At 36.0% G+C, this 14197-nt stretch overlaps 1 protein-coding gene across 4 annotated transcripts in view; it reads left to right on the plus strand.

The window, feature by feature from the left end:
- The window catches only part of trol (terribly reduced optic lobes), a 191744-nt gene that overhangs the window by 140611 nt on the left and 36936 nt on the right, over positions 1-14197 (plus strand). For 2 of the 4 annotated variants that reach the window (XM_066294397.1, XM_066294406.1), the window contains 3 exons: positions 9724-9843; positions 9930-10157; positions 11272-11544. In XM_066294397.1, the coding sequence (XP_066150494.1) occupies positions 9724-9843; positions 9930-10157; positions 11272-11544 (621 nt within the window). Of the gene's footprint in view, positions 1-388; positions 557-3742; positions 3872-4504; positions 4760-4906; positions 5054-9723; positions 9844-9929; positions 10158-11271; positions 11545-14197 lie in introns of all 4 variants that reach the window. The other 2 variants (XM_066294389.1, XM_066294412.1) reach the window with 2 other exon arrangements.

The raw sequence follows: 14197 nt of genomic DNA on the forward strand, positions 1-14197 counted from the left end.
TGTTGTACATATAAGTAGCGTTTATTAATATTAGAGTGTGTCCACGAAAGGCAATGGGCAATTTCCCGATTGTGCTTGCCAAAATGACGAGTACGACTGAGTCAGTAAGGCGTCTTCCAGTGGTTTAATTGCGGGTTTTCTACTTATTCGTCTCCTGTTCTTCATAATGTGCTCTAATCACTGTTCTATACCTGGACGTTTTCTTCTCTTTTTGTATATCTCTACTTCTATAACTTAATTGTCTCACTCAGGGTTTCCTCAAAGTTGCTTTACATATCGTTTATGTTACTGTGTAAATTTATCTTTGCAGTGGTAACTTTTAGTCGTAAGTGTTATGAAACATAGAAATCGCTAGATTATTAATCTCTGCATGTAACTGCATGACTAGAACATAATCTGCAATGCTTTCCCGGGTTGTGGAAGTGCGAGGACGGCCTTAAATGCATTAACAACAGCCGCTTGTGTGACGGAGTTAGCGACTGTGGTGACCAAAGTGACGAAAATGTAGCCAATTGCTATTGGATATCAATACCGGGGTTTCATATTGCTACTGAAGGTAAAAGTATACTTTCCCCGTATTTCATTAAGTCAGAGATGTTTGGTTTTGTCAAAAGTTCCTCTCTGAATATCTTCAAAATTGTATTGAGAAAGTCTTATAAAATCGGCTGCTGTAATGTGCAGAAGTAAGTTTTTAGTATTGATTAAGATATGCAGAGGTAGTTGGCAGAAGAGGTTATTATAATCTCCGTTATTGGAGAATGTCTGGAAAAATATTATGATAATTTCCCGATTACGGGACTATATCATTTGCTTTGATCTTACCATTCTTACAACCTCTAATAACGCCTGAGATCTGACATTTCCAGTCTATCTAGTCTCCTCACATTTTGCCTATGTTATCTCTGCTATTCACTCAAAATATAAGGTGTTATTAAATAAGTGTCCGATATTTTACAAGGAGGTTTTTCTAGTAATTTTAACATGGAACATTTTTTTAAACACGTGTCCTGGCTGCTTCAGTTTTTAAGATACGGGGTGTCAGAGTTGAAAAAATAATTCATATATTTTTTGGTATCTTCCGATCTTTTCCAGCCAATTTCACGAACTTTCGTGACAGGGTTTCTTGGGATGAAAAATTCAAGTTTATCGACGATTTAATTGAATCTTTTAGAGGGCGCCACAATTAGGACTAACCATTAGGACACTTTTTATTTTTGTCTGGTAAACTCATGAAAGAAAACAGACGGATTGTCAAAAAACAAAAAAAGTAACACGAAAAAAGTGAAAAACAAGTAAGCAAGTAAAAAGAAAATAAACTGGCACTTATAAATTTAATCTGTAAGTTTGAAGAAAATTGTTATAATTATTTGTTTTCAAGAAACAGAAAATTTTAATAATTCAGAACTAGTCGATGTACATTTTCCGTGTGGGCTAATTAATAGGAATGAGTATGAAACGAAACGATTGTATGAAGAATGATATCCGAATCGAACAATCCCCATCTCAAAAACATTTTCGAGGATCCATATTCGTTTAAGTAAAACGAGAACTTTTAAGAAATCTAGCAATGTTTCGGGAACGCATGGAATAGTACGATTACCCAAGGATTGAGGAAATAGTTCTTAATCAAGTTGGAGAACAACCGGAAAAAAGCACCCAAAAAGTAGCGTCCCTGCTGAATATTTTCCACTTTCTGGTATGGAAAATTCTTACAAGGAACATGTTATCTCCATACCATATTGGAAAAATGCAAATTCTTCTCTCTGGTAGCCTTCCGTTGCGTACTAACTCTTGTGTGTAGTTTTGTCAAAAACTTGTTCAAAATCCTCTATTTGACACTAAAAGTCTGTTTTCCGATTAAACAAATTTTTCACGTAATGCTACATGTAACTTCTACAACAATCAGTTATGGTAAGAAAAAAATCCAAATGCAGTCGAAGAATCACATTTTGAAGAACAATTCTCCATTAACATCTGGATTGGAATCTTCGGAGATTATTTATTAGATCCATTCTTCTTTCCGGCAAAACTCAATGGCGAAAATTATTGTCGGTTTCTAAAAGAAAATCTCACAGTTTTACTTGAAGATGTGCCGATTTTACCGCGAAAGGAAATGTAGTTCTTACGTGGTGGTACACCTTTAGCATTCAAGTATGAAAATCTTTAAATCGAAATTACAACAATTGATAAATCGGCTAGGGACCTTCCTTGATCGCCTAAATCGCCGGAACTTAATAGTTTGGATTTTTTTTAGGGACAGCTAAAAACTTTAGTGTACCAATTACCCATTCAAAATGAACAAGATCTCAGAAATAGGATATTAGAATTAAGTCAAGCGATTCGAAACACTTCTGGAAATTTTCAGAGCGTTCGCAATTCATTGAGAATCAGACTGAATCCATGCATAGCACAAGGAAGAGGACATTTCCAACGCTTATTGCCATTTTTATTACCTGACAAGCCTTATTTGGTGATACTCTAAAAATAATTTTTTCTTATCATTGCAAAGAATTTCATACTATTATGAGTAAAAACTAATATTATTTAGTTTTTAAAGTGTTATTTCCTTGTTTCTGTAGATAAAATGTAAATTATTTTAGCTCTTTTGGATAATAGCACGCATGATCAACTTTAGAATGCGTTTTTCTCGGAAACTGTAGCTTTTAGCGGCAACAATAAGAAAGAATTATTTTAAACGAACAAGGTAGAGAAAACAATTTTTCCACACTAAAGTGACATACAGTATGGCACAAAAAATTGTACCTATTTAAAAATGTCCTACTGGTCGCTTGAGGCGTCCTTTAGAAGATACAACTAAATCGTTGATAAATTTTAATTTATCATTCCAAAAAATTCCAAAATGCGAAATTTCGTAGAATTAACTGGAAGAGATCGAAGGAAATCGAAGAATGTATCATTTATTTATTCATCTTTCATACACTGTATGTGGAAAACTAAACGAGCTGGGACACACGTTTATCAGAACTTTCCATCTTAAAACTACTTGAAAAATCGCCATGTGAAATATCGGACACTTAATCAGTAACACGCGTATATCACTTATCTACATGTTTTAATTAGAGCAATGTTCAATACGTCTGTATCATCACTACGTAGCCAAAAACTGTAACAGTCTGCTGTTGTATACTGTATTTAGTCTGTCCTACATGCTTAATTGCTTTACATCCAAACTTTCCAGGGAAAAATGTAACATACCAGGTTGATTGTGGTTTCTGGTCTTGTCAATGCAAGAGCATCGTGCACCATTATTGCACCCCCAAAAACTGACAGCAATGAGGAAGATTTTCGGGAATTGTCTTGTACTATAGTCTTGTACAAAGACTTCTTCTGACTAACAGCACTCATTTCCCGATCTTGTCAAGTTTGATTTTTTGCCAATCCCCCTGTAGGGCAACAGGACTGTCCCGACGGCGGATTTCGGTGTTCTGAAGGTTTCTGTATTATGGGCTACAAACGCTGTAACGGCATTAAAGATTGCGACGATAATAGTGACGAGGACAATTGTCCTAGTTTCCTTCCTGGTATGTTCAATACATTTTTACCTAACAGCATTGAGCGCTTCAGATTACTCGACATATTTAGTATTTAGTGTTCTAGAGTGCTTTTGTACAGCATAACTGTAGCGGCGGTGGTTTACAGCTACGTTGAGCTGTAAGCCATCGCCCGAAGCGTCATCTAACACTCTCTCGCTTATCGAGCACACCGCTTCATCTATGCACAGATACGCAGCAGGGCTGCGCAGCTGTCGAATTCACCTGCGCAGACGGCTCTTGCGTTTACGCAGGCTTTCGGTGTGACGGATTATATGATTGTCCTGACAACTCGGACGAGCGTGGCTGCGACTCGAACGGTGCGTATTTAACACCCGTATCAAAAACAATTAAAACACATCGCGTTACTCCAATAGTGAGTTACCGCAGGTTTGTTAAGAGTTAGGGATCTTTTGCGAACATTATGAAACGAAAATCATTCAGTATATGTATATGAGATCTTTTATATTCCGACATAGTGGAATCTCATGAACGTAAAAGTGATACGTGACGCGTGTAACTAAGTTTTATTTCATAAAAAGTTCTCCCAATGGGTAATACATGTTTCGGCAATATATGGACAACTCTACTTTCATATTTCGACAAATTCGGGATGAAATCTCTTGAGATTAACACCCTGTATGTGCTTTTGGTGTGCAAATATAAGCGGCGTATTTTATTGCCCATATTCATACTCATTATTTCGAAACCCGAGCGTAAGCCCAAAGGCGAGCGTATGATTATTGGGATGTGGCAACGTGGCACATCGATGTTGTTTATACAAATTATCACAATTTTTTACCCCACAAGGGTAGCAGTCTTGTGTTTTAATTGTTTTTGTATACCCGAACTAACCCGCGGCAGGTGATTAATTACACACAAACACCCCCCAGCCCCCAATCCTTTTTTTATCCTGACATAAAGCAGAAGCAGATAAATCTCCCTGTTCTTAGACTTGACAACAACCATTCGCCCCCATTTACCCTCTCCATGTTACTACGACAATCAAATTCAGTGCCGGGATGGTACTTGCGTGAATGGGGGACGTTGCGACCGCACTTACGACTGTCTGGATGGTACCGACGAGGAAAATTGCCAATATTGTGAGCCATCAGAGTTCCAGTGTCGTAACGGGGCCTGTATTGATCTGCGACTCAAATGCGATAGGCTCAGAGACTGCGTGGACGGTTCTGATGAGGATAATTGCGGTACGCAGTTAGCTCTTCGGTTTTGAGTGCTTCTTCTCTGACAAGCTTTTGCTGAATCTTTTAATATTACTAAAAATCTTCTGGATTGGATCTAACATGCACAAAAACAAAGTAATAAATTGCAAATTTTACTGAAAACAAATTTAGGATGTCGGGATCACGAATTCGACTGTGGAGACGGGGTCTGTGTGGATATGAACATGAGGTGCGACAAGCACTATGATTGTCCACGTGGTGATGACGAAATCAACTGCGAGGGCTCCGAAGACTCCAAGAATATAAGTATGAGGATTTGTGATTTTTTTTTGGTGGCAGTAAATTTTTACTACTAGGACCACTATTTTTGCCGTACATAAAAACTTTTACCTGAAGCCCCCTTCTTCTGGTGGCTGCTTGTACTATAATTTGCTTTTTAACACCTTCGCTTCAACTACAGATTTGCCTCTATGAAATGAGTTCATTTTAATGTCTCGAAACGTGCGAATTTTATCGGTAAAGGATGAGGGATTTTTCTTGTCTAACTCGTTTAAATTTTTAATAGTCGTGGTGTTGGTTTTGAAATGCTCAAATCTTGGAATTATAGGGGTATACTGTGGCCCGTAGGTGGTTGGGAAATGTTTTCTTCTCTTCGAAACTATTTAAGTTTTCATGGAATGATTTTAAGATACAGTTAGGTGCAGAACTGAGTCAATACTTAGATATTTTGTTTATGCCACCATTAATACGAATTTTCTAACAAGTATTCAAAGGAAGGCTTTTATTTTCAAAAAGTACATTAACATTAACATTAAAACCATACAAAACATTTGCCGAAAATAAATGGGGTACATGAAATAATCCTAAATAACATTGGTTCACTTTTGCACCGTCAAAGTCCAGCCATGAACAAAAACGATACGATCGAGAACTAGTCGACAAACAAGTAGAAACTCGCCATAAAATGCAATGTGCAGCTAATATAGACGAGTACGAACCATTTAATCGCATATACTCCGTTAATGAACATCATAATTCAAAATCTTTAAACAATGAAGCCGATTTCAAAGTTTCAAAGAAAATTAATTGAAAAATCACTGATTGATGGAAGATCGACAAGGGAAATCGCATTTCAATTAAATATAAGTCAATCCACAGTACAAAGGGTAAAAAATAAGTGCAAAATTTCCTTAAAACTAAATAAAGGTGGCCAACCAAAAAAGATGTCTGCGTAAGATACTAGAAGAGTAATTAGATATTTGGGCAGTGGTGAAGCCTCTTCGGCCTCCAAAGCAGCCGTGTTGCTGCGAGGGGATACTGGGAAATCGGTGAGCAAATGGACAGTCCAACGAGCTTTACATCAGTCCAAATTTGTTACTGTGGAGAAGAAGAAGAAACCCCTACTTTCTAAGAAGAATATTAGGGCACGACTAGATTTTGTAAAAAGATATGAGTCATGGACCGAGAAGGATTGGATGAAGGTTATTTGGTCTGATGAAACTAAAGTTAACAGATATGCAACAGATGGTCGACATTGGAGCTGGAAACGAGAGGGAGAATCCATGAAACTAAACGATTTCATTCTGACGGTGAAACATGGGGGGGGGGGGGGGATATTAAAGCTTGGGGCTGTATGTCGGGATATGGAGTTGGACCATTGGAGAAAATAGATGGGATAATGAACCAGCACATCTATAAAGCCATTTTAAATGATCACCTAATAGATGCTGTTAATAATATGCCTTTACACACTAGCAAAGTAATTTTCCAACAAGACGACGACCCCAAGCATACCGCAAAATCTGTGAAGGAATGGTTGGGTACCCAAAAATTTCAGGTTTTGCAGTGGCCGGCACAAAGTCCCGACCTAAATCCCATTGAGAATCTATGGGCTTACGTGAAATATCATCTGGTCAACGACTACGATTCGCCACCATCTTCACTTAAAGTTTTATGGGAGAGAATAGAAGAAGTATGGGACCAAATTCCACCTGATTTCTGTGAAACACTAACAAAAAGCATGCCAAGACGTCTACTAGCTGTTAAAAAAGCTAAAGGTCTCTGGACCAAATATTAGTGTCAATGTCGACCAAAGTGTTCAATGTTAATATTAGTGGAGCAAAACTGAACTAATGTTATTTAGGATTATTTCATGTACCCCATTTATTTTCGGCAAATGTTTTGTATGGTTTTAATGTTAATGTTAATGTACTTTTTGAAAATAAAAGCCTTCCTTTGAATACTTGTTAGATATTTTGTTTATGCCATCATTAATACGAATTTTCTAAGTATTGACTTAGTTCTGCACCTAACTGTATATCAAGTAGATGTCTGAAACAAAAAGTAACTTCGTTGTGCAAATATTGTTTTTTAGCACACTTCCGCCATGTTGAAAAAAAGGAACAATTTGTCTCTATGAACTCCCCAATATGCAAGGGTGTTAATATGATAATTTTACGAATTGAGGGTACACTTTTTGCCATAAATGACGTAAAAAAATATAAAGAATAAAATACTCGCAAGTGTCTGAATGTCATAATGCAGAACTTCGTTTTAATTTATTGAGTAAGAAAATCGAAGTTCAGGATAAGACCTGCCAGTGGTGAGCCATAACAATTAGACGTGGCAAAAATCTTTTAAATCTTGAAAATGTACAGTGTGTCCGTTTTTCGTTAGTTTTATGAGATACAGGTGGTATTAAGGCAGAAAAAATGGAGGTAGATGTGACGAGCACAATTTTTTTTATCCGACCCAATTTATTCTAACCTCGGGCTACCTTAGTTTCTCTTCGACATACAGGGAGAATTTTTGAAAATTTGCCATTTTCGATTATTTGACAATGCACTTCGATTATTATGTAAATTAACAAAAAACTAAAAAAAGAAGCCCTCATAGAATCAATTCTATAAAATCTAGCATCATGTGCAAAATTTAGGTCATTTGTTAATTTTAAAGTTATTAAATTAATTTGCATAATTTTAAATAGGACACTGTATATTTTTACGTCATTAAAAACTATTTATTTTTATCTTTTCATTGATACCATTGACGTTATTTATCTAAAAAGATATTTTAATGCATATTTTAAAAAATAATGAAAACATTTTTTATATTTTTTCTATAAATATAGGTATCTGCGTTTATGCAGGGTGTTCGGGTTTTCCGTAGCAGGATTTTAACCACGTATTCTACGCGTAACAATAGTATCAGGTTACTGTATAAACTATAACTGAGAAATATTTTGTTAATGAAATACAGGGTGTTGAAATTTTATATTTTTTTCGATTTTCTTTTATAGCTCCCAAAGTTTTTGAGATATTTAGCTCAAATTTTAAGCATACGTTATTCTTGAAGGTCTACATGAGTATATAATACTGTATGATTGTGAAAATCTACATTTTTGAGGGTTATGACCTATTTTCTCGTCAAAAAATTGTTTGTGATACACAGCATATTATTTAATTTCGGGAATTTAAATTACCATTTTAATTTAGCAATTTTTGTGTGTCTTAACCATTTCAGTATTTGTCATCGTATTTCAATTATTCGAAAAATGGCGAAGCAATGCTTGCTATTTTTTTCATCGAGTACGTTTGATTGGTTTCTGATTTTCTACTAGTATCCTATTATATTTTCTGACACACTACTATTCGGAGTAAAGATTTATTTATTGACGGTCTACCAATAAAAAGGATTTTTAACAGAAAAAAAATAATAAAAATGTTAGTAGACAAGAGGACAACAGTAGCTTCAAATACAGAATAAATTGACCAGCGATAATTCGATAGCAAAATAATTCAAATTAATATTAAATAATATTTATTATAGAAATTACTCGAAATAATCGCCATTCCTTTGTACACATACATTAGAACGTCGCCATAAAGACCGCCGAACATCTTTCAAATTCTGAGCAGTTTATCTAAGAGCAGAATTTCTTATTCACCTTATAAGTTCTTCTTGAAAATTTACAAGAATAGAGTATACATTTTTCTTTATAAAGCCACAAAAATTCAAATAAAGAGGTGTTAAATCATGCGGCCGAGGAAGCGAAGCAATTGGCCCCCCACAACCTACCCATCTCTGTAGATAGTTGGCATTTTGCCAGTTCTGCACCACCAGGGAATAATGTCAAGGACATCAGTCTAATTACGGTATTAATTTATGCTCAAAATTTGAGCTCAATATCTCAAAAAATTTGGGAGGTTTAAAAGACCAATGGAAAAGAATATGAAACTTCAAGACATTGTTTATCTTTAATAAAGTATTTCTTGAATGTAGTTCATACAGCAAATTAATATTATTTCTATGTGTAGAATACGTGCTTAAAATCTTGGTGTAAAAAACCTGGATATCCTGTATTGTACCAATGTGCCTGTCCGAATGTGGGATTATTGAATATTTTTCGTCTTCCGACGAAAAACACTAAAATGACGTGGATCTAGTAATCAGCATTATTCAGTGCAAATCTGAGAAATAAACACTGAACACTCGTGAAGCTTCAACAATAAGACGCGGCACACATGCTCGTGTTTTTTCAATGGATATATTTGGGTTTTGGTTGATTAGTATTATCTATAAGTGTCTTCCTTATTTTAGAAAATTTTATCTAAAAGAAAGACAGAAATATTTGCATAAGAGGAAAAACTAAAATTAACACTGCATATCGCGAAGCAATCCAAAAGCTCCTGAATTTTCTGCATTAACAAATAACCTCATTTAAAATATCTGCTTCTTGCACTTTACATAAATCCCCTCCGTTTCCACTTTCCACTGATATAGTAACATAAATTTGGGAAATTTCCTGCAATAAGAAAATTAACCTGGTAATAATTTCGTCAATTTTTCTCAATCTTACCCCTCGGATCATCGCTGTCTACTGTTACTGCTTTTGTTCTGTTTAATGTATCCACAGTTTTAACTCAACAACAACACTATAATCACTCAAATCTCAGAGCACATAGTTTCATATCCACAATTTTGAACAGCCAATCATTCCTGTGGTGAAGACGAATTCGATTGCGGTGGAGGAGAATGTATAAGCCTTAACTTGCGCTGTGACCTTTATACTGACTGTAAGAACAGTAGAGCTGACGAAGAAAACTGCGGTAAGCTTTCATGGAGCTGCATGTTTGCACAGATGCACAAAATCTCCCCGATAATATCCCAAAATTGTAATAAAAACGAATTTTAGATTGTCAACATGGGGAGTTCCGCTGCCCAGACGGGGAGTGCATTCCCCAATCGGCGGTTTGCGATGGAAACGGCGACTGCTCAGATAACTCTGATGAGGCCAACTGTAGGGGATCTTCTTGCTCATTTAATGAGTTCAGATGTGAAAGGGACAATCAGTGTATTCCCAGTTATCAGCGATGCGATCGAAACCGGAATTGTGCAGATGGCTCAGATGAGGTGGGATGTGGTAAGTTGGCCCTTTTTTCCCACCCTATAGGGAGATAGATACCTTTTTGTTTAATGCTGTTTTCTGGAGAAACGTGCCTCGAGCCTGATTGGTTCGAGTGTGCGGATGGTTCTGGGTGCTTCGAGAGTTCCTTGAAGTGCGACAACGTCTACGACTGCAAAGATTTTTCTGACGAACAGAATTGTGTCGGTTAGAACACCATTTCTACATTTTGTGTTAAATATTTACTACTTCCCGTGATGTGTAGTTTGCTGCCATGCATCATTTTCCCTAAAATTTATAAATTGTTTATAGGGAAAATTGTGTAATGACATCTTGTGGTCCAATTAGATTATTCCAAATATAGGAAATTGTAGGTAGACTGACGTGTAATCAGTGGTTTGATGGAGAACTGAAGCACTGTTGGCATAGATGAATAGCTCTATTTTGTGTCAGAGTTGGAATTAAATCGTACCATAGTGGTATCTACATGTGGTGTCCCTGTTCATAATTCTATATACTGTTTGTCTCAAATGCGGTGATCACGATTGAAATCTCGGTTCTTGTCGAGGTGAAAGAAAAAAACACACTTAAAATATATTTTTAAAATTGTCGTAGTCATACGGTCTAGTGATACTAAGAAAACATAAAGAAAATGGAAAATGTTTTTTTTTCGAATTTCTCAAATCATTTTCTTTGCCTGAATCACCAAAGCAGTTTTTCTTCTGCAACTTGCCTATTTCGGGTTCTCGAAGTCAGTCACCCACAGTTATCCCTTCTATTCCACATGACCTCAAAAATTTATATTTAGAGTATCAAGAGTATAAACAAACTCTCCAAAACTGCATAACTACTGCATTTTTATAATCTCTATAATAACCGGTTTTTCTGATCTCCACAATAACCGAGATCCCAATGGTGAGAGCCAAATGTGAGATATACTGTACACATTCTTATTTATGTATTTATGTTAGTCCTAGTTTTACGTATGGAGCACGTTTTATTAATTGTTAAATTATCTCTGCCTTTTAGTATTATTACTGTTATTATTATTTTAAGCATGTTAGTGCACATTTTAATTTCTTTTTTTTTATTTTATAATTTTTTTAGTTCATTTTTTCTTTGGTTGCTGTAGATTGTCTCAGTCATGAGTTCCAATGTTCGAACGGACAATGCGTAGACCGACGTTTGCGTTGCGATGGACGTCCCGATTGTAGCGACTATTCCGACGAATATAACTGTCCGGTAACCACTGAAGCCTCTATTCCTTTTCCTCCAGTTACCGTTGCTCCTACAAGTTGCTCCTTCGGGTACGTGTCCTGCTTGTCTGAAAACCAATGCATCTTGCAAGGTCAGCTTTGCGACGGACGCGTCGATTGCCTGGACATGTCCGATGAATCTAGATGTGGTACGTATTTTCCCATTTATAACCCTTGGTTTTTAATGGATTGTGGACTAGGGTTAGGGTGTTATAGTCACCAGTTTAGGTGCGAAAACGGACCCTGCATTGACTCGAAGTATAGGTGCAATGGCAAGGTGGACTGTCCATATGATACAAGCGATGAATTAGATTGTAGATATAGAGGTTACCGGGTATTCCAAGTGGTCCACAGTAGGTTCAATTAACCATGGTTTGTCTTTGTGTAGAAAATTTAACAATCATGGATTTTTCATTAATTGCATTTATATGATTTTGTTAAATTTAATTACCTCTTGGTCCATTAAACCTAAGGTTTATCAATAACAGTTATTCTCAGCGCCGTAGCATCAGTGGCAATCATATAAGAACCCTTTACGAGTCGCTGATCATTATTTAGTTTCCGAATATTCCCTTCCCGATTCAATCAAAACAACCCAAAAATTCCTATCCTGATGAGAAATTTCAACAAAATTTCGATATCTCTTCCCGCTAGCTTTTGAAATATTCAAAGATTTTGATTACGGTCAGCGAACTCATTTCTCAAAGATGAAATTTGCCGAAAACTTCAATTTAAAATTCCTAAGAAAAGTTCGAGTTACGTTCGAAGTTTTTAAAAAATAGCGCTTCTTAAGTTGATTTAGACTTAAAAACACTTCGAAAAAGAAAATAAAAGCCCAACAGAGAACTAAAAAGCATTCCACGCCACTGACTTAGGAGGGATTTTAGAGTGTAAAGGTGCTTTAGCAGAATTCGAAATTCTTAAGCTTGATTTGAAACTAATTAAATTGAATTTAATGAAAATATAGAGTAACGTAATTATTTTTAAATTCATCTATGTTTGTTACCGCCCTGAGAAGAAACTTCTGACACTGACTTTATAAGAATTTCAAAGTCTGAAATAGTATAGAAAATGACTTAAAAATATCCGAAATTTCTCGTTTTTTTGCAAGAAAATTTGGTTCGGTCTCATATAGTAGCTTACTCGATAATGTCAAATTCCTTACAAGTTTCTCAAGTGTATTGTCCAGATTAATCCACACTTGAATTAGTTATTTTTCTAACAAGGGATACTTTTCTCGCACATGATTGCCGTAACTTGGACACGGAGTGGACTTTCTGTGTTTTTCGACAGACTTTCGGCACGAATTAAGAACAGTATTTCTTCCTATATTCGCGAATAAATAAATAAACGTCCTTTATTTTTGCATAATTATTCAAACTAAACTGGATAAAAACTGCGTTTACAAGTGCATCCACACAAGTCCACAAACTAAATTTCAGTTTGTCGAAAGAACCACAAGACATCTTTCATTTGAATTTCTTTACTGAAATTTGCTTAAATATCATTTAAACTTCTTCTGAACGTAATCGCCATTTAGATTCAGACATTTATCATGGCATGTAACGAGCTTTAACCACTCTGTAAAAAATAGACCTTCAACATATTCGTCCAGTGTGTAACCACCGGTTTTACATCATCATGGGTGTTGTATCGATGGTCTGCTAAAATCCTTTTAAGTCAAGAAAACGATGATAATCACTGAGCACTGAGATATTTGGAATGTGAGGTGGATATTCAAAAATTTCCGGTTTACAATTGCTGAAAAGCTATTTTGTGGAACCGGCAGTGTCGTGCATTATCATGGAACTCCAAAAGTAAAAAGACCTAACCGCTTATTTTTATGGCCTCTCGTGGACTTTATAATTTAACACAATAAGCAGGTGCGTTTATTATTTTTCTTTGCTCCATGAAATCTACCAGCAAAATGCCGGGCATATCTCAAAACACAGTACACACGACCTGTTGGTTGGACAGTGCCTGATTGAATTTCTGTGGTTTTTGGAAATCCGCTATGCCGCTAACGTGCCGATTGTTGTTTGCTCTCTGGTGTGACATGAGCATCATTGTAGCACTCCCAAAATGTCATTGATGTTGCCAGTCGACTTAACTTGTGTTCGCGAGTACCCTTCTTGTGCGCAATTTGTGATAATGCTATTTTCATCTTGCAATTTCATACAAGAAAGACCTTGGAGTTTAAGGAAAATGAATGACCAATTCCAAATTTATGGAAACCTTTTGTTGTTACGAATTTTTTCGTGCACTTCTTGAAGTAAATTCTCACTCACTGAGGATGGCCTTTTACTTCGTTCTTCATCGTGCTGGTTTGTCCTATCGTGGTTAAACTGTCGAGACCATCTTCTAACTATAACTTCACTAATTATATTTTCGCTATGAACATCGCAAAATTTTTGAAAAATCTCTACTGGTTGAACGTTTTATGCATTTAAAAACTATCACTGATTCTATCTTATAATTGCACGATTATCTACGGGGTGAGTCAGTTTATACTAGCAGGGCTTTAGCATTTGACAGGGTAACTTATTTTAAGTTCAGTAAGTCATATAAACATATGTATGTCGGCAAATGTTCCGTTTTTGAGATACAGGGTGTCAAAGTTTTGTATTTTTATTTTGTATTTCCCATATAGCTCCCATAGTTTTTGAGGTAATTTATTTAAATTTTTATCATTTGTTACCTACGATGGTCCACAAATTTTTACATGTTTGAACTATTTGACAACCAGGAGACATTTTTTCGCCGGTCAGGCCCCCTTTTACCGTTCAGAACTTTTTCGTAGTG

This window comes from Euwallacea fornicatus, chromosome 2 (assembly GCF_040115645.1).
Source record: "Euwallacea fornicatus isolate EFF26 chromosome 2, ASM4011564v1, whole genome shotgun sequence".
In the NCBI taxonomy this organism is placed as follows: Eukaryota; Metazoa; Arthropoda; class Insecta; order Coleoptera; family Curculionidae; genus Euwallacea; species Euwallacea fornicatus.